This window comes from Symphalangus syndactylus, chromosome 5 (genome assembly GCF_028878055.3).
Source record: "Symphalangus syndactylus isolate Jambi chromosome 5, NHGRI_mSymSyn1-v2.1_pri, whole genome shotgun sequence".
NCBI classification, from domain to species: Eukaryota; Metazoa; Chordata; class Mammalia; order Primates; family Hylobatidae; genus Symphalangus; species Symphalangus syndactylus.
The window spans coordinates 148,378,364-148,406,295 of NC_072427.2; the positions used below are offsets into that span (position 1 = coordinate 148,378,364).

A 27,932-nucleotide genomic window follows, 5' to 3' on the forward strand; every position below is an offset into this window, starting at 1 on the left:
TGGCCAACATAGTGAAACCTCGTCTCTACGAAAAATACAAAAAATTAGCTGGGTGTGGTGGTGTGCGCCTGTAATCCCAGCTACTCGGGGGGCTGAGGCAGGAGAATCGCATGAATCCGGGAGGCAGAGGTTGCAGTGAGCTGAGATTGCACCATTGTACTCCAGCTCAGGCGACAGCACGAGACTCTGTCTCAAAAAAAAAAAACAAAACAAACAAACAAACAAAAAAACAGAAAGAAAAAAAGGGGAGGCAAAAGACAGAGCAAGGCATGTGGTGCTTGCGGGGAGGTGGGGAACACAGGAAGGGTATGGGGGAGGAACTGGGCAGAGAGGAGGCATTCCCCTCCCCCTGCCCTTCTCATTGTTCCCAACCCCCTGGTCCTTTTTCTTCAGCTCCCCTCAACGTCATTTGCCAGAGAGGCTGGATACCAGGGCAGGGTGTGTGGAGGAGAGTGAGGGAATGGTCATGATTGCACCTCCTGCTCACTTTTACACTCTTGTTCTCACTTCCTGCCTCTGGCAGAAAATAGCCCTGCCCCTCTGGCTTATCTCAGCAAAGAGCAGTGCCCAGCCCAGCTCAGAGGGCAATGGGACAGATCCCAGAGGCCCTGAGGAGGTAAGGAACCTGGCCCCCGGATGTGTACGTGGGAAGCTGAAGGACAGAGACCCAGGGAGAAGGAAGGTGGCTGCACTCTCTGGTGTGTGAGCAGTGTTGGGATGGGTGATATAGAAGTAGCAGTCCCGGGGCCTCTGTGTGTGTCATGGTCTCTTTGCTCCTCAGTGCCTTGGGGTTGAGATCGCCCGTGCTTGTGAAGCTGCCTGGTTCTGTCTGTGTAAGGATACTGTCCCTAAGGCAGGGCCTTCTTTCTCTTCCTCCCCAGCCCAGTTGTCTGTGCACATACCTGTTTATTACAGGATGTGTATAGACACTGATTTCTATATTACCAGGGATCTTGTGTGCACATCTCTTAGTGTGTGTGTATATGTGTCTGTGCACACACACGTGTAATGAGTGGTATACTTACCTGACATCAGTGTGTGCCGACGTTCTTCAGCCTACGGGGGCCTCCATATCCCTCCTTCCTGGTGTTCCTTCTTTTCTGGGGCAGCTGCCATTTCTTTGATTCCTGCATCTCTCCCACAGCCTGACCTCTTCTTCAAGGCAGGATTGGGGGAGAGGGTCTGGGCTGCCCCTCCCCCACACCTAGATTTCCTCCTTCCACATCCTGTTAGCCTCCTTTTTGGCAGTTTTTTCCATCTTCGCCATCTGGCCTGGCACTGTGCCCATTCAGCTCCTGAAGGGAGCCCCAGGGCTCGGGAAGCAGGAGTGTGGGATGGGGACCAGGCCAGGAGCCTGGCAGCTCTCAGTGCTCAGCTTGTGTCATTCTGTGTGATTGTCAGAAAGAGGCAGCTTTTTGACAACCAGGCTCCTTTATAAAGATGGGCTAGGGCCAGGTGCGGTGGCTCATGCCTATAATCTCAGCACTTTGGGAGGCCGAGCCGGGTGGATCAACTGAGGTCAGGAGTTCAATACCAGCCTGACCAATATGGTGAAACCTGTCTCTACTACAAATACAAAAATTAGCCAGGCATGGTGGTGTGCGCCTGTAGTCCCAGCTACTCAGGAGGCTGAGACAAGAGAATTGCTTGAACCTGGGAGGCAAAGGTTGCAGTGAGCTGAGATTGTACCACTGCACTCCAGCCTGGGCAACGGGGAGACTCCGTCTCAAAAAAAAAAAAAAAAAAAAAAGATGGGCTGGGTGCAGTGGCTCACTCTTGTAATTCCAGCACCCAGCACTTTGGGAGGCCGAGGTCTGCAGATCACTTGAGGTCAGGAGACCAGCCTAGCCTGGCCAACATGGTGAAACCCCATTTCTACTGAAAATACAAAAAATCAGGCAGGTGTGGTGGTGCGAGCTATGATCCCAGCTACTTGGGTGGCTGAGGCACGAGAATTGCTTGAGCCCAGGAGGCGGAGGTTGCAGTGAGCCAAGATTGTGCTACTGCACTCCAGCCTCCAAACGAAGTGAGACTCTGTATCCAAAAAAGAGAACCCCAAGAACTTCTCCCCTTTGGGATAGGGTAACAAGAGAGCATTGCCATTTCCTTTGCTAAAAAATTCCTAACTATGCCTTTACATTTATTTATTTATGTTTTTTGAGACAGAGTTTCACTCTTGTCACCCAGGCTGGAGTGCAGTGGCGCGATCTCGGCTCACTGCAACCTCCACCTCCTGGGTTCAAGGGATTCTCCTGCCTCAGCCTCCCGAGTAGCTGGGATTACAGATGCCGCCACTACGCCTGGCTAATTTTTGTATTTTTAGTAGAGACGGGGTTTTGCCATGTTGGCCAGGCTGGTTTTGAATGCCTGACCTCAGGTGATCCACCCACCTCAGCCTCCCAAAGTGCTGGGATTACAGGCGTGAGCCACCACTTGGCCTAACTTTACCTTTAAGTAGCCGTTCAACTAATAATCTTGGTCTATTTAACATTTTAGTTTTTTCTTTTTTTTTTTTTTTTGAGATGGAGTCTCGCTCTGCCACCTAGGCTGGAGTGCAGTGGCACAGTCTCGGCTCACTGCAACCTCTGCCTCCCGGGTTCAAGCGATTCTCCTGCCTCAGCCTCCCGAGTAGCTGGGATTATAGGCAGGTGCCACCAAGCCCGGCTAATTTTTTGTATTTTTAGTAGAGATGGGGTTTCACCATGTTAGCCAGGATGGTCTCGGTCTCCTGACCTCATGATCTGCCCATCTTGGCCTCCCAAAGTGCTGGGATTACAGGTGTAAGCCACCACGCTCAGCCCTTTCTTTTTTTTTTTTTTTTTTTTTCTCCACTCTGTCAGCCAGGCTGGAGTGCAATGGCACGATCTCGGCTCACTGCAACCTCCGTCTCCCGGGCTCAAGTAATTCTCCTGCCTCAGCTTCCCGAGTAGCTGGGATTACAGGCACGTGAATCTTACCCGGCTAATTGTATTTTTAGTAGAGACGGGGTTTCACCATGTTGGCCAGGCTGGTCTCAAACTCCTGGCCTCATGATACGCCTGCCTCGGCCTCCCAAAGTGCTGGGATTACAGGTGTGAGCCATCATTCCCGGTCTATTTACTTACTTATTTTTATTGAGACGGAGTCTCACTCTGTTGCCCAAACTGGAGTGCAATGGCATGATCTTGGTTCACTGCAACCTCCGCCTCTTGGGTTCCAGTGATTCAAGCATATTTATGTGTATGTGTGAAAGATGAGTTTATGTCACCACTTTTGGAAGTGGGTTATTAAAAATAACCCACTTCAAATAACCCACTTTATACATTTCAGTTGGACAAATAAGGAAGTGAAATAATGTATCTATGTTAGATATTATGTATAGAAATTACAGTATGGTGATGATCAGTAAATGATAGCTATTATTTTTAACATTTACAGAGGTAGGTGCTGGGAATACACAAAGATAAATAAGCCATGGTGCACAGCCCCTCCCTCTAAGAGCTCACAGTCTAATGGGAGGGGCAGACCAGGAACAGCTGACTACCACGCGTGGGGAGAGCGCTGATAAACCTGTGTACTGCTGCGGAGGCACAGTGAGGGTACCACATCTGCCTTGTGTTGCAGGGGCAGTCAGGGAAGGCTTTGCAGAGTCCTGAAAAAATACTAGGCTTGCCAGTTGGAGAACGGGAGGCAGGGCATTCCAAGTTGAAGAAACACCACATACAAAGGCAGAGTCCTGAAAACATAAGGTATGTCCACAATTAGTATTAGTTTGGTGTGAATGGAGCAAAGGAGCATAGGGCAGGGGAGTGTATCAGAAATGAGCCTGGTTTTACTTGCTTTTCAGCATGTTTAAGTCTCATTTGGTATTATCTTCATTGTTGAGATTGGTATTTTGCAGAGGACGTATTTCTTTATTCCCTTTAACTATTTTACTATATCTCTTACAAGTCTCAAACTGTTGATGGTGGTGGTTGGAGGGAGAACAAAACCAAATACAAGAAAAACTTGTGGCCAGGTACAGTGGCTCATGCCTGTAATCCTAGGACTTACAGAGCCCAGGGCAAAAGGATTGCTTGAGCCTGAGTTTAAGACCAGCCTGGCCAACACAGTTAGACCCCATTTCTATGAAAAAAATTTTTTTTTCTTTTTTTGAGATGGAGTCTTGCTCTGTTGCACAGGCGGGAGTGCAGTGGCGGAATCTTAGCTCACTGCAACCTCCCCCTCCTGGGTTCATGCGATTCTCCTGACTCAGTCTCCTGAGTAGCTGGGATTACAGGCACCTGTCACTATGCCTGGCTTTTTTTTTTTGTATTTTTAGTAGAGACGGGGTTTCACCATGTTGGCTAGGCTGGTTTCGAGCTCCTGACCTCAAGTGATCCACCCACCTCAGCCTCCCAAAGTGCTAGGATTACAGGTGTGAGCCACTGCCCCTGGCCATCTACAAAAAATTTAAAAATAGGCCGGGCGCGGTGGCTCACGCTTGTAATCCCAGCACTTTGGGAGGCTGAGGCGGGCAGATCATGAGGTCAGGAGATCGAGACCACGGTGAAACCCCGTCTCTACTAAAAATACAAAAAAAAATTAGCCGGGCGTGGTGGCGGGCGCCTGTAGTCCCAGCTACTCGGAGAGGCTGAGGCAGGAGAATGGCGTGAACCCGGGAGGCGGAGCTTGCAGTGAGCCGAGATCGCGCCACTGCACTCCAGCCTGGGTGAGAGAGCGAGACTCCGTCTCAAAAAAAAAAAAAAAAAAATTTTAAAATTAGCCAGGGATGGTGGCACACGCCTGTAGGTCCAACTACTCAGAGACTCAGGTAAGAGGATCACTTGAATCTGGGAGGTCAGGACTGCAGTGGGCCAAGATCGAGCCACTGCTTTCCAGCCTGGACCACGGAGTGAGACCCTGTCTCAAAAAACAAACAAACAAAAAACTTGTTATAGCCAGGTTTATGACTTATTTTCTTGCAACAATTTAAACAGTTCCTTTTTCTTTTTTGAGACGGAGTCTCACTGTCACCCAGGCTGGAATGCAGTGGCGCGAACTCTGCTCAGCGCAAATTCTGCCTCCCGGGTTCCCGCCAGTCTCCTGTCTCAGCCTCCTGAGTAACTGGGACTACAGGCGCCCGCCACCATGCCCAGCTAAATTTTTTTGTATTTTTAGTAGAGACAGGTTTCATGTGTTAGCCAGGATGGTCTCGATCTCCTCACCTCATGATCCGCCCGCCTCGGCCTCCCAAAGTGCTGGGATTACAGGCGTGAGCCACCGCGCCTGGCCCTCTTTTTTTTTTTTTTTTTTTTGAGATGGAGTCTCACTCTGTTGCCCAGGCTGGAGTGCAGTGGCTCAATCTCAGCTCACTGCAAGCTCCGCGTCCCGGGTTCATGCCATTCTCCTGCCTCAGCCTCCTGAGTAGCTGGGACTACAGGCGCCTGCCACCACACCTGGCTAATTTTTTGTATTTTTTTTTTTTTTTTTTAATTTTTTTTTTGCATACAAAAACAATAAACATTTTCTAAAAATACATACAAACAAAAAGATGCGTATCAAACATATTAGGAAGGTTGCACATGGGAAGTCGGGGAATAGAAATGGGGGTGGGAGTTAAAATAAATGAGAGAGGGACTTTATATGGATCAGTGATAATAACTCAATCCTCTATTTGACGAAGAAGAGGGAGAAGGAAGAGGAAGAAAAAGAAAGTGGGATAAAGGATCAGAAAGGGAGGAAAATAGAAAAAATTAGAGTATGACTCCAGGGTAGACCTGTTTTTTTGTTATTGAGTTGGTTGGTTGGTTTGTCTGTTGTATTCTTCATGTTTCGCCAAGTTGGCCAGACTGGTCTCGAACTCCTAGCCCGAAGTGATCAACCCGCCTCGCCCCCCAGAGTGCCGGGACCACAGGCGTGAGCCACCACGTCCAGCCCCCACATTGCTTCTGGCCTCCGTGGTAGACCTCCCAGACGGAGCGGCCAGGCAGAGGAGCTCCTCACTTCTACCCAGACACGGGGCGGCCGGGCAGAGGGGCTCCTCACTTCCCAGACGGGGCGGCCAGGCAGAGACGCTCCTCACTTCTTCCCAGACGATAGGTGGCCGGGCAGAGGCGCTCCTCACTTCCCAGACGATGGGTGGTCGGGCAGAGGCGCTCCTCACCTTCCAGACGATGGGTGGCCGGGCAGAGGCGCTCCTCACCTCCCAGACGATGGGTGGCCGGGAAGAGGCGCTCCTCACCTCCCAGACGATGGGTGGCCGGGCAGAGGCGCTCCTCACCTCCCAGACGGGGCGGCCGGGCAGAGGCGCTCCTCACTTCTTCCCGGACGGGGCGCCCGGGCAGAGGCGCTCCTCACTTCTTCCCGACGGGGCGGCCGGGTAGAGGCGCTCCTCACTTCTTCCCGGACGGGGCGGCCGGGCAGAGGCGCTCCTCCCCTCTTCCCGGACGGGGCGGCCGGGCAGAGGCGCTCCTCCCCTCTTCCCGGACGGGGCGGCCGGGCAGAGGCGCTCCTCACTTCCTCCCGGACGGGGCGGCCGGGCAGAGGCGCTCCTCACTTCCTCCCGGACGGGGCGGCCGGGCAGAGGCGCTCCTCACCTCCCGGACGGGGCGGCCGGGCAGAGGCGCTCCTCACTTCCCAGACGATGGGTGGCCGGGCAGAGGCGCTCCTCACTTCCCAGACGGGGTGGCTGGGCAGAGGCGCTCCTCACTTCCCAGACGGGGCGGCCGGGCAGAGGCGCTCCTCACTTCCCAGACGGTGGGCGGCCGGGCAGAGGCGCTCCTCACTTCCCAGACGGTGGGCGGCCGGGCAGAGGCGCTCCTCACTTCCCAGACGGTGGGTGGCCGGGCAGAGGCGCTCCTCACTTCCCAGACGGTGGGTGGCCGGGCAGAGGCGCTCCTCACTTCCCAGACGGTGGGTGGCCGGGCAGAGGCGCTCCTCACTTCCCAGACGGGGCGGCCGGGCAGAGGCGCTCCTCACTTCCCAGACGGTGGGTGGCCGGGCAGAGGCGCTCCTCACTTCCCAGACGGGGCGGCCGGGCAGAGGCGCTCCTCACTTCCCAGACGGTGGGTGGCCGGGCAGAGGCGCTCCTCACTTCCCAGACGATGGGTGGCCGGGCAGAGGCACTCCTCACTTCTTCCCGGATGGGGCGCCTGGGCAGAGGCGCTCCTCATTTCTTCCCGGACGGGGCGGCCGGGCAGAGGCGCTCCTCACTTCTTCCCGGACGGGGCGGCCGGGCAGAGGCGCTCCTCACTTCCCAGACGGGCGGCCGGGCAGAGGCGCTCCTCACTTCTTCCCGGACGGGGCAGCCGGGCAGAGGCGCTCCTCACTTCTTCCCGGACGGGGCGGCCGGGCAGAGGCGCTCCTCACCTCTTCCCGGATGGGGTGGCCGGGCAGAGGCGCTCCTCACCTCCCAGACGATGGGAGGCCGGGCAGAGGCGCTCCTCACTTCCCAGACAATGGGTGGCCGGGCAGAGGCGCTCCTCACTTCCCAGACGGGGTGGCCGGGCAGAGGCGCTCCTCACTTCCCAGACGGGGTGGCCGGGCAGAGGCGCTCCTCACTTCCCAGACGATGGGTGGCCGGGCAGAGGCGCTCCTCACTTCCCAGACGATGGGTGGCCGGGCAGAGGCGCTCCTCACCTCCCAGACGGGGTGGCCGGGCAGAGGCGCTCCTCACCTCCCAGACGGTGGGTGGCCGGGCAGAGGCGCTCCTCACCTCCCAGACGGTGGGTGGCCAGGCAGAGGCGCTCCTCACCTCCCAGACGGTGGGTGGCCGGGCAGAGGCGCTCCTCACCTCCCAGACGGTGGGTGGCCGGGCAGAGGCGCTCCTCACTTCCCAGACGGTGGGTGGCCGGGCAGAGGCGCTCCTCACTTCCCAGACGGGTGGCCGGGCAGAGGCGCTCCTCACTTCCCAGACGGTGGGTGGCCGGGCAGAGGCGCTCCTCACTTCCCAGACAGGGCGGCCGGGCAGAGGCGCTCCTCACTTCCCAGACGGTGGGTGGCCGGGCAGAGGCGCTCCTCACTTCCCAGACGGTGGGTGGCCGGGCAGAGGCGCTCCTCACTTCCCAGACGGTGGGTGGCCGGGCAGAGGCGCTCCTCACTTCCCAGACGGTGGGTGGCCGGGCAGAGGTGCTCCTCACCTCCCAGACGGGGCGGCCGGGCAGAGGCGTTCCCCACCTTCCAGATGGGGTGGCGGCTGGGCAGGGGTTGCAATCCCAGCACCCTGGCAGGCCAAGGCAGGCGGCCGGGGGGTAGAGGCTGCCGCGAGGCCAGATCACGCCACCGCACTCCAGCCCGGGCAACACCGAGCACTGGGTGAGCGAGACTCCGTCTGTAGTCCCAGTACCTCGGGAGGCTGAGGCGGGCAGAGCACTCGGCGTCAGGAGCCGGCGACCAGCGTGGCCAAGATGGCGAACGCGTGCCTGCATCCAAAGGAGAAAAGGCAGGCAGCGGTGGCGCGCGCCGGCAGTCCCAGGCAGTCCGTGGCGCGGGCAGCAGCAAACCGAGTAGATTGCAGCCTGGGCCAGAGAGGGAAAGAAAGAAAGAAAGAAAGAAAGAGAGAGAGAGAGAGAGAGAGAGAGAGAGAGGAAGGAAGGAAGCAATTTTTTGTATTTTTAATAGAGATGAGATTTCACCGTGTTAGCCAGGATGGTCTCAATCTCCTGACCTCGTGATCCGCCTGCCTCGGCCTCCCAAAGTGCTGGGATTACCAGCGTGAACCACCATGCCGGGCCTAAACAGTTCCTTTTGAAAGTAATAAGCTCAGTGTCTTGGGATAATTGCTCAGGGTCTCAGACAACTTCTCTCCCTAAGATGACATCTAGACACCCTTGTTCACAGTGGCATTATTCACAATAGCCAAAAGGTGGAAAGAATCCAAGTATTCACTGACAGATGAATGGACGAGCAAAATATTATACAATGAAATACATTATTCAGCTATAAAAATGAAATTCCAGGCCAGGCGCGGTGGCTCATGTCCGTAATCCCAGCACTTTGGGAGGCCGAGCCGGGTGGATCACCTGAGGTCTGGAGTTCGAGACCAGCCTGACCAACAGGGAGAAAGCCTGTCTCTACTAAAAATACAAAATTAGCCAGGCACGGTGGTGCATGCCTGTAATCCCAGCTACTCAGGAGGCTGAGGCAGGAGAATCGCTTGAACCCCGGAAGCAGAGGTTGCGGTGAGCCGAGATCGCGCCATTGCACTCCAGCTTGGGCAACAAAAGCGAAACTGGGTCTCCAAAAAAAAAAAAGGAAAAGAAATTCCTTTACATACTACAACATGAATACATCTTGGAAACATTATGCTAAGTGAAATAAACCAGACACAAAAGGACAAATATTGTATGATTCCACTCATAGGAGATATCTAGAATAGGCAAATTCATTGAGACAGAAAGTAGACTAGAACCAGGAGTTGAATGGGGTGCGGTGGGTAGCACTGCTTAATGACTGCAGAGTCGTTGCTTGGTTGATGAAAAGGTTCTATTTCTGGAAACAGATAGTGGTGACGGTTAAGCAACACTGTCTTGGTCTTTTTTGTTGTTGTTGTTGTTTTTGAGACGGACTCTCAAGACTCTCACTCTGTCTCCCAGGCCGGAGTGCAATGGATTAGACCTGCTGGGGGAGCACTTGGCAAAACTCAACCCACAGGGCCTTCCCCTGCCTAGCAAGACTGTGCTGTCAAATTTATTCACATGTGGCTCTGGTCAAGACTAGCATGCAATCAGCCTATGAGGCCACTGTTATATTATTATTCCCATTTTATAGATGAAGAAACTGAGAAGTCAAATCATTAAGCTGAACCCAGTGTGCTTTGACCACAAATCCAGCCCACATAGGCACCATGATGCATGTGATGAGTAAGGCTGGGATTTTGTTCTGTATTTGGGAGTTTTGTTTGCTTGTTTGCTTGTTTGACATAGAGTCTCACTCTGTCACCCAGGCTGCAGTGCAGTGGCGTGATCTCGGCTCACTGGAACCTCTGCCTCCCAGGTTCAAGGACTCTCCTGCCTCAGCCTCCCCTGTACTCAGGAGTTTGACCTTTATTCTTTGGATAATGAGGAGGTAGCCTAGCACCTGGTCCAAGGAGGCGCTCTGTAAGACCACCTATTGATTTGTGCTTATTATCTGTCTCCCTCCAATGGAATGTAAAGGAGGTGGGGGCAAAGACTTTTTGTTTTGTTCCCTGCTGTGAACATGCCTGGAACCTTCTATGAGCTCAGTAAGCAATGAAAGAAGGAAAGAGCTTGAGATAGTAACAGCAACCTAAGCATTTTACACACATCATCTTAATCTCCAAAGAACCTCATGAATTCTCTGTCTGTCTCTCTCTCTCTCTCATTTTTTGAGACAGAGTCTCTCTCTGTCACCCAGGCTGGAGTACAGTGGCGTGATCTCGGCTCACTGCAACCTCTGCCTCCCAGATTCAAGCAATTCTCATGCCTTAGCCTCCTGAGTAGCTGGGATTACAAGTGCACGCCACCACACCCGGCTATCTTTGTATTTTTAGTAGAGGCAAGATTTTGTCATGTTGGCCAGGTTGGTCTTGAACTCCTGGCCTCAAGTAACCACATCAGCCTCCCAAAGTGCTGAGATCACAGGCATGAGGTACCGTGCGGCCCCCTTTCTTTTTTTTTTTTGAGATGGAGTTTCGTTTTGTCACCCAGGCTGGAGGGCAGTGGTACGATGGCAGCTCACTGCAACCTCCGCCTCCTGGGTTCAAGCGATTCTGCTGTGTGAGCCTCCTGAGTAGCTGGGACTACAGGTGCATGCCACCACGTCTGGCTAATTTCTGTATTTTTAGTAGAGACAGAGTTTTGCCCTGTTGGCCAGGCTGATCTCGAACTCCTGATCTCAGGTGATCTGCCCGCCTCAGTCTCCCAAAGTGCTGGATTACAGGCGTGGGCCACTACGCCCGGCCTGGCCCTCTTTCTTTTTTGAGACAGGCTCACGCTGTCACCCATGCGGGAGTGCAATGGTGCACTTGAGGCTCACTGCATTGAAGCCTCCACCTCCCTAGAGTCAAGAGATTCTCTCACCTCAGCCTCACAAGCAGCTGGGACTACGGGCATGTGCCACCATGCCCAGCTAATTTTTTAATTTTTTAATATTTTTTACTTTTTTTTTTTGAGACAGAGTCTTGCTCTTTCACCCAGGATGGAGTGCAATGGTGTGATCTCGGCTCACTGCAACCTCCGCCTTCCAGGTTCAAGCAATTCTCCCTGCCTCAGCCTCCCGAGTAGCAGGGATTACAAGCGCCTGCCACCACGCCAGCTAATTTTTTTTTTTTTTTTTAGTAGAGACAGGATTTTGCCATGTTGGCCAGGATGGTCTCGACCTCCTGACCTCAGGTGATCCGCCCACCTCAGCCTCCCAAAGTGCTGGGATTACAGATGTGAGCCACCGCGCCCAGCCTTATTTTTATTTTTTATTTTATTTATTTTGGGATGGAGTTTCGCTCTTGTTGCCTAGGCTGGAGTGCAATGGCGCGATCTTGGCTCACTGCAACCTCTGCCCCCTGGATTCAAGCAATTCTCCTGTCTCAGCCCCCTGAGTAGCTGGGATTACAGTGCCCACCACTATGCCAGGCTAATTTTTGGTATTTTTTTTAGTAGATGGGGTTTCACCATGTTGGCCAGGCTGGTCTCGAACTCCTGACCTCAGGTGATCCACCTGCCTCGGCCTCCCAAAGTGCTGGGATTACAGGCGTGAGCCACCGCTCCTGGCTATTTTTATTTTTTGAGACAGAGTTTCACTTTCGTTGTCCAGCCTGGAATGCAATGGCACAGTCTCAGCTCACTGCAACCTCTGCCTCCTGGTTTCAAGCAGTTCTCCTGTCTCAGCCTCCCGAGTAGCTGGCGTGCACCACCACGCCCAGCTAATTTTTGTATTTTTAGTAGAGATGGGGTTTCACCATATTGGACAGGTTGGTCTCAAACTCCTGACCTCAGGTAATCCACTGGCCTCGGCCTCCCAAAGTGCTGGGATTACAGGCGTGAGCCACTGCACCTGGCCCCGTATTTTTTTGTAGAGATGGGGTTTCCCCGTGTTGCCCAGGCTGGTCCCCCAACCCCTAGGTTCAAGCCATTGGTCTGCCTTGGCCTCCCAAAGTGTGGGATTACAGGTGTAAGCCACTGCACCCAGCCAAGATTAATTTTTCTGAAGTCACACAACTAGGCAAGTTAGCAAAACCAAGATTTAAACCTAGGCATCCGAGTCCCTGGGTGTTTAACACTATACTATATAGTCCTGCTGTAGGAACCTATTCTGGCCCAATGGCAGACTTGAGGCTGAGAAAAGATTCAGACGGCCTGCCAGTGGAGCTAAACATTTGTGTGTGCAGCCCTGTCTCTGTGTAACTTCTGGCTTGCCTTCCTATTCCAGGTTTCTGCTGCTGACGAAGCTGTGACCAAACGCACCCAACCCTCGGCAGCCATCTGTCCCTGCAGCCATAGCCCACATGCCCATGCCCTCCCTCTGCTTGTTTTGGGATCATGTCTGCACAGCCTGTAGGCCCCAGCCCCGGGGGTGAATGCCATGCCATGACTCTGGTGTGCCCCATGGCATCCCCAGCCTAGCTCCCATTCCCACTTTGGCACGATGTTAGCCAACAGCTCCTCAACCAACAGTTCTGTTCTCCCCTGTCCTGACTACCGACCTACCCACCGCCTGCACTTGGTGGTCTACAGCTTGGTGCTGGCTGCCGGGCTCCCCCTCAACGCGCTGGCCCTCTGGGTCTTCCTGCGCGCGCTGCGCGTGCACTCGGTGGTGAGCGTGTACATGTGTAACCTGGCGGCCAGCGACCTGCTCTTCACCCTCTCGCTGCCCGTTCGTCTGACCTACTACGCACTACATCACTGGCCCTTCCCCGACCTCCTGTGCCAGACGACGGGCGCCATCTTCCAGATGAACATGTACGGCAGCTGCATCTTCCTGATGCTCATCAACGTGGACCGCTACGCCGCCATCGTGCACCCGCTGCGACTGCGCCACCTGCGGCGGCCCCGCGTGGCGCGGCTGCTCTGCCTGGGCGTGTGGGCGCTCATCCTGGTGTTTGCCGTGCCCGCCGCCCGCGTGCACAGGCCCTCGCGCTGCCGCTACCGGGACCGCGAGGTGCGCCTATGCTTCGAGAGCTTCAGCGACGAGCTGTGGAAAGACAGGCTGCTGCCCCTCGTGCTGCTGGCCGAGGCGCTGGGCTTCCTGCTGCCCCTGGCGGCGGTGGTCTACTCGTCGGGCCGAGTCTTCTGGACGCTGGCGCGCCCCGACGCCACGCAGAGCCAGCGGCGGCGGAAGACGGTGCGCCTCCTGCTGGCTAACCTCGTCATCTTCTTGCTGTGCTTCGTGCCCTACAACGCCACGCTGGCGGTCTACGGGCTGCTGCGGAGCAAGCTGGTGGCGGCCAGCGTGCCTGCCCGCGATCGCGTGCGCGGGGTGCTGATGGTGATGGTGCTGCTGGCCGGCGCCAACTGCGTGCTGGACCCGCTGGTGTACTACTTTAGCGCCGAGGGCTTCCGCAACACCCTGCGCGGCCTGGGCACTCCGCACCGGGCCAGGACCTTGGCCACTGACGGGACGCGGGCGGCGCTGGCGCAATCCGAAAGGTCCGCTGTCACCACCGACGCCACCAGGCCGGATGCCGCCAGTCAGGGGCTGCTCCGACCCTCCAAATCCCACTCTCTGTCTTCCTTCACACAGTGTCCCCAGGATTCCGCCCTCTGAACGCACATCATGCCATAGCGCTGTCCGTGCCCGACTCCCAACGCCTCTCGTTCTGGGAGGCTTGCAGGGTGTACACACAAGAAAGTGGGCTGGACACTTGGACCTTTGGGTGGCAATTCCAGTTTAGCAACGCAGAAGAGTACTAAGTGTGGAAGCCAGGGCCCGGGGAAGGCATTGCTGCTGGAAATGGCTTCTTTAAACTGTGAGCACGTAGAGCACCCCTTCTCCAGTGGTGGGAAGTGATGCAGAGAGCCCACCCGTGCCTTTGGGTTGGCGGGGAATTAAACTGCTAAAAGCTGGTTAGATGGAACAGAAAATGGGCATTCTGGATTTAAACCGCCACAGAGGCCTGAGAGCTGAAGAGCCCCAGGTTTGGTGGACAAAGCTACTGAGATGCTTGTTCATCTGCTGACTTCTGTCTAGGATCATGGATGCCACCCCCTTTCATTTCAGCCTAGGCTTCCCCTGCTCACCATTGAGGCCTAATACAAGAGTTCCATATGGACAGAACTAGATTCTTTCTCGCATAGTGACTTGTGACAATTTAGACTTGGCATCCAGCGTGGGGTAGTTGGGGCAAGGCAAAACTGACTTAGAGTTTCCCCCTCAACAAAATCCAAGTCCAAACCCTTTTTAGGTTATCCTTTTTTCCATCACATCCCCTTTTCCAGGCCTCCTCCATTTTAGGTCCTTAATATTCTTTCTCTTTGCTTCGCCTCTCTCCTCTTCTCTCTCTCTCCCTCTCTCTCCTTTGTCCAGAGTAAGGATAAAATTATTTCTACTAAAGCATTGGTTCTCAAACTTTTTGGTCTCAGACCCCACTCTTAGAAATTGAGGATCTCAAAGAGCTTTGCTTATATTTTGTTCTTTTGATACTTACCATACTAGAAATTAAAGCGAATACATTTTTAAATACACATGCACACATTACATTAGCCATGGGAGCAATAATGTCACCATACACACTTTATGAAGCCTCTGGAAAACTCTACAGTATACTTGTGATAGAATGAGAGTGAAAGGGACAAATAACATCTGTGTAGCAGTATTATGAAAATAGCTTGATCTTGTGGACTTCCTCAAAGGGTTGGTCCCTGGATCACACTTTGAAAACCATACTTGTCCTGAAGTATTAGAGTTCATGTCTAACTTCTTCCCAGGGCATTATGTACAGTGCTTTTTATTACTGTGGGGAGAGGGCAGTGCTAAATAAATTAATCACTACTGATAGTCTTCATGGCTCAGGGTTTTCCTGCAGCCCTAGGAGTAGTACATAAAATGGAACACTACCCTGGGCATATCAGAGCAGCAGCCCTGGGGCAGGGATGGAGACTGGGGGGTGGAACTAGTCATACACTCAGGCGGAGGGGATGGGGCTTCTCTGGGGGAGGGAAAAGGGAACTGTGCCACAGCCAGGAGAGAAAAGTTTATGGGGAAGTTAAGAGTGAGATGGGAGGACAGGAATAGGCTGTCCATTCTCAGCACGCTGGAAGCAAGGGAAATGGGCCATCTACTATTCCTTCCCTCTTTTTTTTTTTTTTTTTTTTTGAGACGGGGTCTCACACTGTCACCTGGGCTGGACACTGCAACCTCCGCCTCCCGGGTTCATACGATTCTCCTGCCTCAGCTTCCCAAGTAGCTGGGATTACAGGTACACACCACCACACCCGGCTAATTTTTTGTATTTTTAGTAGTGATAGGGTTTCACTATGTTGGCTAGACTGGTCTCAAACTCCTGACCTCAGGTGAATCTGCCTGCGTCCCAAAGTGCTGGGATTACAGGCATGAGCCACCGTGCCCGGCTATTCCTTCCCTCTTCACCCAAGTTGGGGGCTTGGAGGGGCTGCAGAGTTGGCACTTGTGGACATCTTCAGACCCTGACATTACTGAGGGAGTTGTTGCCCTGTGTGCGTCCTATAGCATTTCTGTCCCTATGTCTCAACACTGTATTTTTATGTGTGTGTGCACGCACTGTGTGTGTGTGTGTGTGTGAGAGAGAGAGGGAGAGAGAGTAGTGTGCGTGTGTGTCAGGGTTCTCTGTTTGTGTCTGTTTTAATCCAGGGTAGCCTTTTGTGTGTGCCTTTATGCCAAGGGCTCCAGACGGTGATTTACAGGGGTAAAATGACCCCTGGTGGCCAAATCAGAGAACTGACCCAGATTCCTCAGGGATAGTCATGAAATCTGGGCCTTTCTCCATCTGGGTGGAGATTGGAGCCTGGAGCCTGCAGCCCGGCACTTACCTCCAGCTGCTCTGGAAGAGGCCTGGTGATTAGCACCTGCTCCATCTCTCTTCATCTTCAAGGTTCAAGACCTGTGCCCTTCCTGTCCTGAGAGCACTGGCATCGCCAAACCTCGTAGTCCAAAATCTTAGCACTTTGCCCTATTCAAACAGAATCAAACACAGTTTTTAAAGATTACTTGAGTACTTTTATAGGCAGGTACGTGAGTTCCAAAGTAATTACAACTCACGGCATGTATCACTTTCCAACATGCCATATAATTTATTCTAATTTTTATAGTTTATCATCTCCGCCACCCCGTCCTATATCCTAGGTAGAATGTAAGTTCTGTGGGGGCATGGATTTTTGTTTGATTCTCTGATGATCCCCAGCATCTAAAACAGTGCCTGGCACAGAGAAAGTGCTCAATAAATATTTGTTGAATGAATGAACAGTCAGATCTTGCTGTGAAGTAGTTTACAATCTAGTGGGAATCATAGAACAAGTAAACAAAAACTATAATGCCAGGCAGAAAACACAAGAATGCAGGGTAAGGTGTTGGCAGTTGGTTTAGTGGGCAATGGGAAGCCCACGGAGGCTCCTGAGGTTTTGCTCACACTGACAAACTGTGTGGAATAAACTGTAGGAAAATGATGGAGGGAGAGTCTAAAGAAAAGAAAGACTGGTCAGGGAGCCATTACAACAGCCCAGGACAAGTGTGGCCACGGCCTGTGGAAGAGCTAGATGGCAATACGTTGTCTCTGATGTGAAATCTCTGGTGTCAAAGCCCTGGTGGACTATTTCGCCCCATTCAGATATCCAAAGGCTTTCCATCAAGAGAACAGAGAGGCAAGAACAGATTAGGCCATTTTCATAGGGTTCCCCAAGACTACGGGAGCAGTATGAAGTCCAGAGCCCTCACCCCATGCCCTGGAGCTGCTCCATTTAAGGTCTATGAAAATCCAAAGATAGAGAAGGGGAAAATCTTAGACGGAAGGGAATGAGCATTAGCAGTTTTTGTTGTTGTTTCTGAAATGGAGTTTTGCTCTTGTTGCCCAAATTGGAGTGCAGTGGCGTGGTCTCGGCTCACTGCAACCTCCGCCTCCCAGGTTCCAGCTTTTCTCGTGCCTCAGCCTCCTGAGTAGCTGGGATTACAGGTGCCCGCCACCATGCCCGGCTAATTTTTGTATTTTTAGTAGAGACAGAGTTTCACCATGTTGACCAGGCTGGTCTTGAACTCCTGATCTCAGGAGATCCGCCCACCTCGGCCTCCCAAAGTGCTGGGATTACAGGCGTGAGCCACTGTGCCCGGCCTTTTAGCAGGTTTAAAAAATACTCTTCTGTATGCCAAGATTTCAAGTTAGCGCTTAAGATGCATTATCTTCTTTATTATATTAAATAATATAATCTGAGTTAGAGATGATGTTTATTCCTTTTACAGATGAAACACCCTGGAGAATCTGAGGTCTTAAGGTCACACAACTAGAAAGTGGCTCGGTCTGTATTTGGCTCCCAAACTCCTGCTTTTTGCAGTATATCTCTCCTTCCTGGGACTTTCTCTCCTGTTACATACCACCCCGGGTTTCCTTCCTTCTCCTCCCCTCCTCATGTAGCCACCTCTTTCAACAGCCTGGCTTGCCTTGAATCTGCTGCATCATCTTGGCCCTCCTCTTCCCGGTTCTTCCTCCATGCCCCTAATCCACTTGCCCTACAGCACACCCGCCCCTTCCCTCTCCGTTTGTCTCAGCCCCCTGTTTATTGAACACCATGTGGCTGTAGGGGTTGGGGGGGTTGAGAGCTGGCTCACTCAAGGTTCTAATTGTGTTAGGCCCTAAAATACACCACATCGAGGGCCCACACACAGGCAGGATGCCTTAAGACTTCATGCAGTTGGCCATGACTCCCCTCCCCCAGCCTGTGATGTACCCTACACCTCCAAGGCAGCACTCCTGATTGTGTACACTGAGCAGGGACCATCCCTTGGTTCACCCTTCCTCAAAGTCTGTCTCCTCGGTAGGATGGTCCCTCCACATGGTAAGAGTAGCTGGGAAGAGTAACAATCATTAATTTTTTTTTTTTTTTGAGACCGAGTCTTGCTCTGTCACCCAGGCTGGAGTGCAGTGGCACGATCTCAGCTCACTGCAACTTCTGCCTCCCAGGTTCAAGTGATTCTCCTGCCTCAGCCTCCCGAATAGCTGGGACTACAGGCGCTCACCACCACACCCAGCTGGTTGTTTTTATTTTTAGTAGAGACGGGGTTTCACCGTGTTAGCCAGGATGGTCTCCGTCTCCTGACCTCGTGATCCGCCCGCCTCGGCCTCCCAGAGTGCTGGGATTACAGGCGTGAGCCACCGTTCCTGCCCTTAATTATTATTATTATTATTTTTTTTTTGAGACAAGGTCTTGCTCTGTTATCCATGTGGAGTGCAGTGGTGCCATCTCCGCTCACTGCAACCTCCACCTCCCAGATTCAAGTGATTCTCCTGCCTTAGCCTCCTTAGTAGCTGGGATTACAGGCATGCGTCACCACGCCCAGCTAATTTTCGTATCTTTAGTAGAGACGGGGTTTTACCACGTTGGCCAGACTGGTTTTGAACTGGCCTCATGTGATCCGCCTGCCTCTGTCTCCCAAAGTGCTGGGATTACAGGTGTGAGCTACCACACCCGGCCACAATCATTAATCTTAAAAGAAATTTAGGAGAGCCAGGGCAGAGGTAAGGGATATCAAAGGAGGGCAGAGATTCTTCCTTCTTGGTCCTCAACCATCTTGAGGATGGAATTCCCTCGAGGCTGCCACCTGGGGTCCCATGGAAGAAATGGGGAAGGGAAGGTTAATCTCACACAGGAAGGCCCTGCGCAAGTTGGGGTAATTCTCACCATATTGTCCTTGCCGGAGGAGCATGGAAAGTCCTGGAAGGTGAACTTTCTCACTCAGGATTTGGGGAATCCCAAAGGATCCACGACTTTGGAATCAAACAAATCTGGGCATTAATTTCAACTCTCTCACTTCTTGGCAATGTGGCTTCAACAAATTTCTTGACCTCTCTGAGCCTCTGTTTTCTCCCATTTCTCTGTGAAATGGGGCTCATAATATCCACTTATTGGGTTATTGTGAGGGTCAAGGAGCCCACCTTTGAAAGGTACTCTAGAGGCCCCATAAGTGGGAGCTCCTTCTTTCCAACAAGAGCATGGTGAGGTGAGGCCACTGATCAACTCTGCCAGTGATGCCCAAGGGGTGTTTCCAGAAGACGTGAAGGGCTCCAGGTGAATCCTCACCCAGACAGAGCTCTGCCAGCAATCAGAACTAGGACCACGGGAGGTGGTGAGCAAGGCAGGCTGGGCACGTTTCCACGGTGCTAGGTCAAGCAGGAAGTCTTTAGGGGCAGCGACTGGCCTGTTGCCCTCTGGGGGCACTCTCTCCCCACTAGGCCCATGTCCATCCCACAGACCAAGGAGGAGGTGGGAAAGTGCAAGACAGGGGGAAGCTGGCTGGAGAACCAAGCAATGGAGAAAGGGCAAGGGAGGAGGCTGGAGGGGAAGCGAAGGCCCAGGCAGGCACGGGGTGGGGCTGGGAGAGGGGCCCAGGGCAGGAGGGCGGGAGAAAGCCTGGGAGGGAAAGCGCCGACCAGAGAGGGAGGAGGGACAGGGAGGGAGGCCGGCGGCGCTGACACAGCCTCGATGTGTGGAACGGGCTGGGGTTTGGCCCACAGGTCAGGCGTCTGGCAGTATTATGGGATGGAGAGGCCTTAGGAGACAGGGAGAGTATTATGGGCTGGAACAGCCTTAGGAGACTGGGGAATATTATGGGCTGGTGAGGCCCGGCTCCAACTGGAGGCGGGAGGAAGGGGTGCGGGGCGGGAAGGGGGGGTGGTGGTGGAAGGGAGTATTATGGGCTGGAGGCCTCCTGCGACCAGAGGCAAGAGTATTATGGGCTGGCAAGGCCTTCGGTGGCCAGAGGGGGGAGCAGCGGGGGATGGCACCGGCTGCATGTGACTGAGGGGGGGCCAAGTTGGGGGGGTGGTGAGTGGGGGTGGGGGAGCTTATTATGGGATAGCTCTTTGTACCTACTGCGGGGACTGCTTCTCCAGAAGATATTATGGGATGTCGTGTGTGGGAGGGGGAGTGGGGCTGGGGGGATTATTATGGGATGGTGGTGGAGAATGGGGAGGGCCTGAGGAGCTCTTCTCCAGTCCCCCCACCTCCTCAACCCTTACTCGCCTAACATCCTTTCTAAGGTCACCATCCTCTCTCAGACGCCCCAAGAGGAACACCTGAAACCCATCTCTCTACACACATAGACTTTGGGCACCTCAACCCATCCGGGCATCTCCCCTAACTAGCAGCCACCTCCGGGGTGCTGAGGGGAAAAGTAGCCCCTGGCGAATGGGGAGAAAGCCCTAAAGCAGGGTGGTGGTGGCCAGTGGATCACACCTTCCACCTGCACAACGGCCTCCTCTGCACCCTAGCCCCTTATACCACCTCCTTCCCCTTCTCCCTGCATCCCACAAAGTGGGGGCCCTGGATCCTTCTCCCCTCCCCCCTCCCCTCCATTTCCTCTCCAGCTCCCTCCACAGCCGTAACCAGTAAAACAGGCGGCCAGCTATTATGGGATGGCTGCTCCCAGCAGCTCTGCAGGGAGGGGGCGGTCACCGCGGAATGTCTCTTGTGGGTGGCTATTATGGGATGGCCGCCTCTCTTTTTTTGGGGGGGGTAAGGCTGGCGAGGAGGATTATTATGGGATGTGCCCTGCACAGCTGGGTGGGGCTGTCCAGGAGAGGTGAAACTCTAGGGAGGGGTGGGGAGGGAAGGAGGAGGGAGGGAAGGAGCTGGGGAGGGTAGGGTGAGCCCTGGAGTGGGACCTGAGGCCTGGCAGGAGTAACTGGCTGGAGAGGTTTCTTTGGTGACAGCTGTTTGAAGGGGCCCCTGGGGTAGGCTCCAGCGAGCCAAATCTGAACCCTGGACACCTGGGTCCTTTAAACAGCTTGTGCGCTACAGGGTTGCCCTGTGAGTCCGGGGCCTGCAGAGCTGCACTGCAAATGAGAACTGAGAGGTTCTGGCCGGGTGGCATACCAAAGGGAGTAGTACTCATGGATGGCCATAGTACCCATCTCCCTTCCATCTTTGTCTTCCTGGGTTTGAGCCTGGGGACCATAGCTCAGGTTGGGGGATTGTGCGCGGAGCGCTTTGCGCAGGTTGGGGGGTTGTGCACGGGGCGCTTTGCTACCTTGCAGTCACACCCAAAAAACAGACACTAGGTTGCCTCCTGAGATACAAACACCTGGCATGTCACCCCCAAGCCCCACGTGATCTGCATCCTGTCTAGCCTTTGGAGTGCACTGTCACTGTGGCTTTTCTTCCTTCTGTTGTCTCCCCAAATCCCCTTTTCTGACAGAGCAGGAGAACACTGTGGCCCCTTGGACCTCTTATGAACAGTTTTTCAGGTTCACACAAAACAGAGGTGTAAGGAGAGGAATTATAGAGCAAATGCTAAAAACTCCATGAACAACCCACTCTGAGTGTTATTCTAGGTTCTTCTGTACCATGGGATGAAAACAGAACTCTAAGGTAACTGGTTAGAGAGGCTGCCCTCCTGGGTGCATTAATTAGGAGATTATCCCACCCTTAGTCTCCGTGGGCCAGTCATGCTAGTGGTTTATTTATAATTTATCTGGGAGGGTAGCACGGGGCTAGAGGAGGGAGGGGAAGCGTAGAAGCATAAGGACTACAAAGCAACGCACCAGCACACACCTCTGAGCCCTTTCTGGAACTCAGGAAGAGAGGAAGGGATTTTAACTTTCTCCTTGTTGTGGTGTCAGGGAGAGGTAGGGAGCAAGAGCAGCAAAGGAAGAAGTGGGTAGAACCTACAGGAATAGGGACACAGGGTGAGTAGTGGACAAAGGATATATGGATAAATAAAATGTGGATATTTTTAGTCACAGGCAGGAGGCTGTGACTACCCAGTTAAACACTCTCTTACTGGTTTATATGGACAGATCACTGTGGAAATGAGAGTATGGGTATGGGCAGATGGAGATATTGCAGAGAGGAATTTGAGGCCCAGAGACAGGCTGGATCCCCTGGAGAAATGAGGGTAGAAGAGGGCACAATAGGCATCTGGCAGCCCTCTGTAGGAAGGAGAAACTTCCCTGAAAGGAGGTGTCCCCATATCATGGTATCTGAAAAGAGCTGCCTCCTCACCCCCCATTGTGGAACACAAGTTTCATTCTTAGTACTCAGAGTAAGTATGGGAGAGGGCTTGGGTAAGTAAATGGGGCCCAGTCTTGATGTCGAGAGCATTGAACGAGGGAAACTGGAAGCCTTGCAGAACGGGGGAGAATGGCCCGCTTGCCACAATGAGTGCAGCAAGAGGGTGGGCCAGGGAGCTGAAGGGAAGGTTGGAAAAAGAAAACACCTACTTCAAAGGTGACAGGGAGCTTTTGACAGGACCTGATGTCTTTGATGCCGAAAACTCCAGTCCTAATATGAGGAGAGTTAAATGTAGAATGCTAGTGGGTCTACAGAGGCAGCCAGGAGCTAGCGGAAGACTTGTCTGCGTCCCCGGTGCTCTGCCCAGGAGCAGGGGCATCGTAATTCCCTGAGGCAAGCTCTTGCCTTCCCTGAACTCATTTCTTTGTGCCAGTTCTCCAGTCCCTTGGATCCTAGAGAAGGGGAGAGCCATCTGGCCAGGCCTTCCTCTAGGGAAATGAGATGAGAAGGGTAATGCAGAGATGGCATGAGGTTCATCCCACTCACTACTGGTTAGTAAAGGGCCCTTTCTACAAGGAAGTCCCAGTTTCTTTTCAACTTATCCCACTTCCATAGGTCTTGGACCCATGCAAAAAAGGTACATGAGCAGAGGGTGACGTTGTCCTTGGCCTGGGGTTAGGGCAGCAAGGCAGTGGTGCTGGGACATTGGTTTTCACTCAGGTCCTGAATCTCTGGGAGTCAGGAAAAGGAAAAAGTGACAGGCTGATGGGCTCAGGTTTTCTGAGGGCCAAAGGGTTTTAAGATTGGGCTCTTTCCTGGCCAGGCGCCGTGGCTCATGCATGTAATCCCAGCACTTTGGGAGGCTGAGGCGGGCGGATCACCTGAGTTCGGGAGTTCGAGACCAGCCTGACCAATACGGAGAAACCCCGTCTCTACTAAAAATACAAAATTAGCCGGGCATGGTGGCACATGCCTGTAATCGCAGCTACTCGGGAGGCTGAGGCAGGAGAATCACGTGAACCCGGGAAGCGGAGGTTGCAGTGAGCTGAGATTGCGCCATTGCACTCCAGCCTGGGCAAGAAAAGCGAAACTCCGTCTCAAAAAAAAAAAAAAAATACAAATAAACTGGGCTCCTTCCTGAGGTGGGAAGATCACTTTAGTCCAGAAGTTCAAGATCAGCCTGGCAACATAGTGAAACCCCGTCTCTACAATAAATTTAAAAATTAGCTGGGTGTGGTGGTGTATGCCTGTGGTTCCAGCTACAGGTGGGAGGCTGAGGTGGGATGATCACTTGAGCCCAGGACGTTGAGGTTGCAGTGAGCTGTGATTGCGCCACTGAGACCCTGTCTCTCAAAAAAACAAAAAACAAAACAAAAAAAAGATTCGGTTATTTCAGCTTCTAGGATTGGGTCCATAGGGTGGCTGGAGAGTACGCATAATAAGGGAAGGGGATGGTATATGCTGGAGGGCTACCTTGGGGCATAATTCAATGTAGAAGGCCTCCTGGAATGTTGACTTTTTTTTTTTTTTTTTCCTGAGACAGAGTCTCCCTCTGTTGCCCAGGCTGTAGTGCAGTGGTGCAGTCTCAGCTCCCTGCAACCTCTACCTCCTGGGTTCAAGCAATTCTTTTGCCTCAGCCCTTGAGTAGCTAGGATTACAGGCATGTGCCACCATGTCAGGCTAATTTTTGTATGTTTAGTAGAGACGGGGTTTCACCATTTTGGCCAGGCTGGTCTCAAACTCCTGACCTTGTGATCCACCTGCTTTGGCCTCCCAAAGTGCTGGGATTACAGGCATGAGCCACCGTGCCCCGCTGGAATATTGACTTCTATACAGACAGGGAAAGATGGGGAACATTATACAACTAAAGTTTTTTTTTTTGAGGTGGAGAATGGGGCCCCAACAAGATGAGGATGGAGGCCATTGGAGATATTATGAGACTTCAGGATATAAAATGGGAAAGTGCCTGAAAAATATGGGACATTGAGGATAAGCAGGATTTGGTGTTCAAGAATGAGGGAAACAATGCTGGTATATTGTGGAGTCTCTTAAGAACGAAGGACATGAACATATTATAGGATTTCAGTATTAGGAATGCTGGATGGATGAACATTGCTTTCCAATCAAAATCCCCTAGTAAGTAGGGAACAGATAGGAGATCATGTTGACTATGGTCTATACCCATAAATCCTTTAAGTATCATCTTCCAGCCTCTAGAAGGACCATGATAAATCTTACTGGGATATGTTCTCTCTTGGGACCAGTGGGATTTTATTTTCTGTAACAGGAAATTGGGAAACAGTGCTCAGCAGTTCTCCCTTGGCACCATTCTGTCGTGTATCATAGTTTGCTTGGTTGCTTATGCTTTCTGAAGGGAGGCCCCCTGGTCTTCCTTGCTTCTCCATGGTGTGGAGCTCGGCCTTTCTAGGTACTCTGTCAACATAGGTTGAATGAACATGAGTAGTGGTGAGTAGGGGGAGGGCAGGCCTTCACTTTTGGTGTGTATAGAGCAGGAACCTGAGTTCACGTTGTAATGGGATGTCCATGCCCAGGAGTGGCCTGGGGGTGTTGGTGAAAGATCCCTGACCTGGGGTTGTGGTGAGGGGGAGGATTGCTAGAATGTTGAGAGATAGTCTTTGGATGGGAGTGGGTAATTATTATGGGATGCTGTAGGGTGAATTAGACTTCATGTAAATGTTTCATCTGTCAGCTTGGTATTTTGGTTGGTTGGTGTTCCTCAAAACTTAGGAGCTGGAGGTAAGCATCTGGAAAATACCTAGATTTTGGTGGGACTGGGTGGGGCCCTAGGTGGGCTCCCAGCCCCCTAGTGTCTGGAAATGATGGTATGAGGGAAGCAGGGGTCCCAAACATCAGGAGGCTTTTTGCCAGGATACTGCTTTGGCCCAGAAAGGGATTAAGGTGTGTGCAAGTGGGGGCGGGGACAGGGAAGCGTGGGTAGCCTGCCTGGCCCTCTCAGCTCTGGGTGTTAGAACAGACTGACAGCGCCTGGAGATGGGGGTGGGAAGAATATGAATATTATGGGATGCCTGGCTCGAAGGGTATGGGGTGGTAGAGTGGAGATGAAGCATTATGGGATGTGACACTGGGTTGTGTTGGGAGTATTATGGTATGTTTGGTTGACCACGGGCTCCTTGCAATTATTATGGGATGTCAGGATGTGGGTAGGAGAGTAAAATTATTATGGGATAGCTTTCCAGTGTTAGAGGAAAAGAGATTAGATGTCCATCTGTGGGGTGACAGTAGGGCTGTTGATCATTATGGGTTATCTTTTTGATAGAGGAGGGGTACTTACTGAAGGCTGGGGGTGATGTGAGCCTCTAGACCCTGGCCTGCAGGGTCTGAGGGCAGCTCTAGGGGGTTAGTTATTATGGGATGTCGGTATAGAAAGTGGGAGACTGATTATTACGGGATGTGTGTGGGAGGAGGCCGAGTGTCCGTTGTTGTAGTATGGCGGGGGGGTGAGTTTCTGACTATTATGGGATATCAAACTGGGGGTGGATGGATGGTTATTATGGGATGTCTGTGGGGGATGGGGCTGAATATTATGGGATATGAGGCATAAGTGTTGGGAGGGGTGCTTATTATGGGATGGCCATGAGGAAGGAGGGGTGATGAATTATTATGGGATGTTAGCATTAGGGCCAAGAGTGAAGAAGTTGGCAAAGGATGGCTATTATGGGATGTCTAAGAGGGTTAGTTGCAAAAGGTCTGCAATATTATGAGATGTCAGCAGCCCCTGGCATATGTGTATGAAATGTGGGGGGGCAGGGTGTGTGTGTTGTGTGTTTGTGTGTGTGTGTTGGGGGGGGGTGTCCGTGTGTATTATGGGATGGCCAAGAGGTGGGCGGTTGCCCAGGTGACACGCGCGCGCGCGCTCGAAGGGGGCGTGGCCAGTGGTTGCCTGAGCGACGAGGGGGCGGGGGTTGCCCGGGAGACCTGGGGAGGAGGGTGGCGGTAGTGGAAGGGGGGGGTTGGAGTTGGTTGAGGTTATTATGGGCTGTCCGTGGGGGGGCGGGGCCTGTGCGGTGGGATTTCCCGGCCGGTGTTTCAGGCCCTTTAAGAGGCGACGCTGGAGCCGGAGCCATTTTCCCCCCTTCGGCCGCGGCGAGGAGGATCCGGAGCGGGAGTGACACCGAGCCGGACCCAGCGCGACCTGCGGCGGCTCCGGGGTGAGGAGAGCGCGGGGTTCCCAAAGAGACGCCCCTCACGGCCCTACCAGCCCCGAGGGTCATCCCGTCACCCGCCCCTTCCTCAGGCGTCTCCGGACCCGCGGACCGCCCCTTGCCCAGAGGAGCCGACCCTTCCTTTCCCGGCCTTGCAGGACGCCCGGCCTCCTCCCCAGCCCCCGCCCTAACCCTGCCAGAGTCTTGCTCCCCGCGACCCCCCGCCTCCGGCTTGGTCTCCCACAATGCCCGGCGCCCACCCTCTCGCCCTTTGATCACTTGCCCCCCAGGACACGTGGCCCGGCCCCCTTCCCGGTGGGACGCTTTCGCCCCCCGCGTCCCTGCCTCCGGCCCCCCGCAGCGCCCGAGCCTCCACGCCCCCTCGTCCCCGCAGCTCTTGAGGAGAACCTGAGTTGTCCCAGAGGACAGCCTTTGGAGAGCTGCCCTGTCTGGGGACTGGCCCTTCCCCGGGCGCAGGGAGGCGCCCCCCCACCCCCAAGTGACCTTGTGTCCCCGAGCGCCTCGCCGCCTGCGGCCTCCCCTGGCCCCCCCGCGCCGCTGCCACTCGGACCCCCTCCCCCGTCACACCCCGCTCGGTCCAGCCCGGCGTCTCCCCACCCCGCGCTTGCACCAGCCTGCCCTCAGAGGCGTCGCTCCCTCGCTCCGTGGGGGCGCCTGCCGGGGAGCCGGCTTCCGGGCTGCCCCCGAGGAGTGTGGAACTAAGTTCAGCCTGAGCGGTTCGGGTGCCCTGCTAGGGTGGCTGGGGTGGGGGGCGGAAAGAGCGGGTGGGTGTGGGGGAGGGGGACAGTGCGCGTCACTGACTGTTCTCTGTTTCTCCCCCTTCCCCCGCACAGTGACTCGGGCCAGTGTAGAGGGCCCCAGGCCGCCGGCAGGAGCAGCTGGGCCAATTCCCTGGCCGGGAGCGGAAGGGGATGGCGTCGGGCCTGGGCTCCCCGTCCCCCTGCTCGGCGGGCAGCGAGGAGGAGGATATGGATGCACTTTTGAACAACAGCCTGCCCCCACCCCACCCAGGTAACATTTTCCCCAAGGGCCCATGGCGGGAAGGAGGCATCTGGGGCTCTACCGAGTGACTCCTCTGGTGAGGCAGGGCTGTGTTGCTCCGCTGTCTCTGTGCAGAGCCGGAGGTGGAGGGTATTCGAAGGGAGTGGTTCCCTTCTGCGGAGCTCTGGTGTGAGGGGGGTGGAAGCCATGTGCCTCCTGGGCACGGAGATGCCAGCTTGCTGCACTCTGTCTTGAGGAATGCTCTGCAGTTCCCAGTTGAGGGAGCTCTCTGGGCTGGCAGGCATTACCTGGTGTGTGGGTCCTCGGAGGAATGCAGGTAGCTGGGACGCCTGGAGGCTTGTGGTGGTGGTGGTGGAGGGGGGCGTTGAGGATTCTGTTTGAAAGACCAGCCGGGCATCTGTGCTAGTAGGATCTTGTGGTTGCCGCTGTGGAAAGGAAAGAGGGAGTGCTGGTTACACTTTATCTGATTATTTTTAGCTTCTGATCGGTTACCGGTTTTCTGTGCTGTCTCAACTGTGTGAAGTTTGAATCGCGCTCCTCAGCAGGATCTGGAGTGCTTTTAGCCAGGCAGATTGCTGGAATGTTTTGAGTGGGGAAGTGATGGGGGCTCGGGGAGGAT

General features: G+C 53.9%; 2 protein-coding genes and 1 long non-coding RNA gene across 20 annotated transcripts in view; 2 read left to right on the forward strand and 1 right to left on the reverse strand.

The window, feature by feature from the left end:
* The first annotated feature begins 253 nt into the window (after nt 1–253).
* Nucleotides 254–14,910, forward strand: LPAR5 (lysophosphatidic acid receptor 5). 2 transcript variants are annotated; one of them, XM_063639796.1, is made up of 2 exons: nt 254–616; nt 12,346–14,910. In XM_063639796.1, the coding sequence occupies exon 2, from the start codon at nt 12,562–12,564 to the stop codon at nt 13,678–13,680; it is 1,119 nt and encodes a 372-aa protein (XP_063495866.1). In that variant the 5' UTR covers nt 254–616; nt 12,346–12,561; the 3' UTR covers nt 13,681–14,910. The 2 variants fall into 2 exon arrangements, with proteins under 2 accessions (XP_063495866.1, XP_063495867.1); XM_063639797.1 differs by having other exon boundaries at nt 614–698.
* On the reverse strand, nt 3,323–27,866 carry LOC129483486 (uncharacterized). 2 transcript variants are annotated; one of them, XR_010120903.1, is made up of 4 exons: nt 22,316–23,982; nt 18,777–18,862; nt 15,921–16,060; nt 3,323–3,715 (listed from the first exon to the last, which is right to left on the reverse strand). It is a non-coding gene; the product is annotated as an uncharacterized lncRNA (long non-coding RNA). The 2 variants fall into 2 exon arrangements; XR_010120902.1 differs by lacking the exons at nt 18,777–18,862; nt 22,316–23,982 and adding an exon at nt 27,601–27,866 and having other exon boundaries at nt 3,378–3,715.
* The window catches only part of CHD4 (chromodomain helicase DNA binding protein 4), a 39,534-nt gene continuing 37,733 nt past the window's right edge, over nt 26,132–27,932 (forward strand). For 12 of the 16 annotated variants that reach the window (XM_063639775.1, XM_055280934.2, XM_063639776.1 and 9 more), the window contains exons 1-2: nt 26,151–26,296; nt 27,145–27,322. In XM_063639775.1, coding sequence (XP_063495845.1) covers nt 27,223–27,322 — 100 coding nt within the window. In that variant the 5' untranslated portion in view covers nt 26,151–26,296; nt 27,145–27,222. Of the gene's footprint in view, nt 26,297–27,144; nt 27,323–27,932 lie in introns of all 16 variants that reach the window. The other 4 variants (XM_063639782.1, XM_063639783.1, XM_055280932.2 and 1 more) reach the window with 2 other exon arrangements.

What these genes read in the sequence shown, in the direction of transcription:
- LPAR5 (XM_063639796.1), top strand. Translation starts at nt 12,562, where the DNA reads ATGTTAGCCAACAGCTCCTCAACCAACAGTTCTGTTCTCCCCTGTCCT.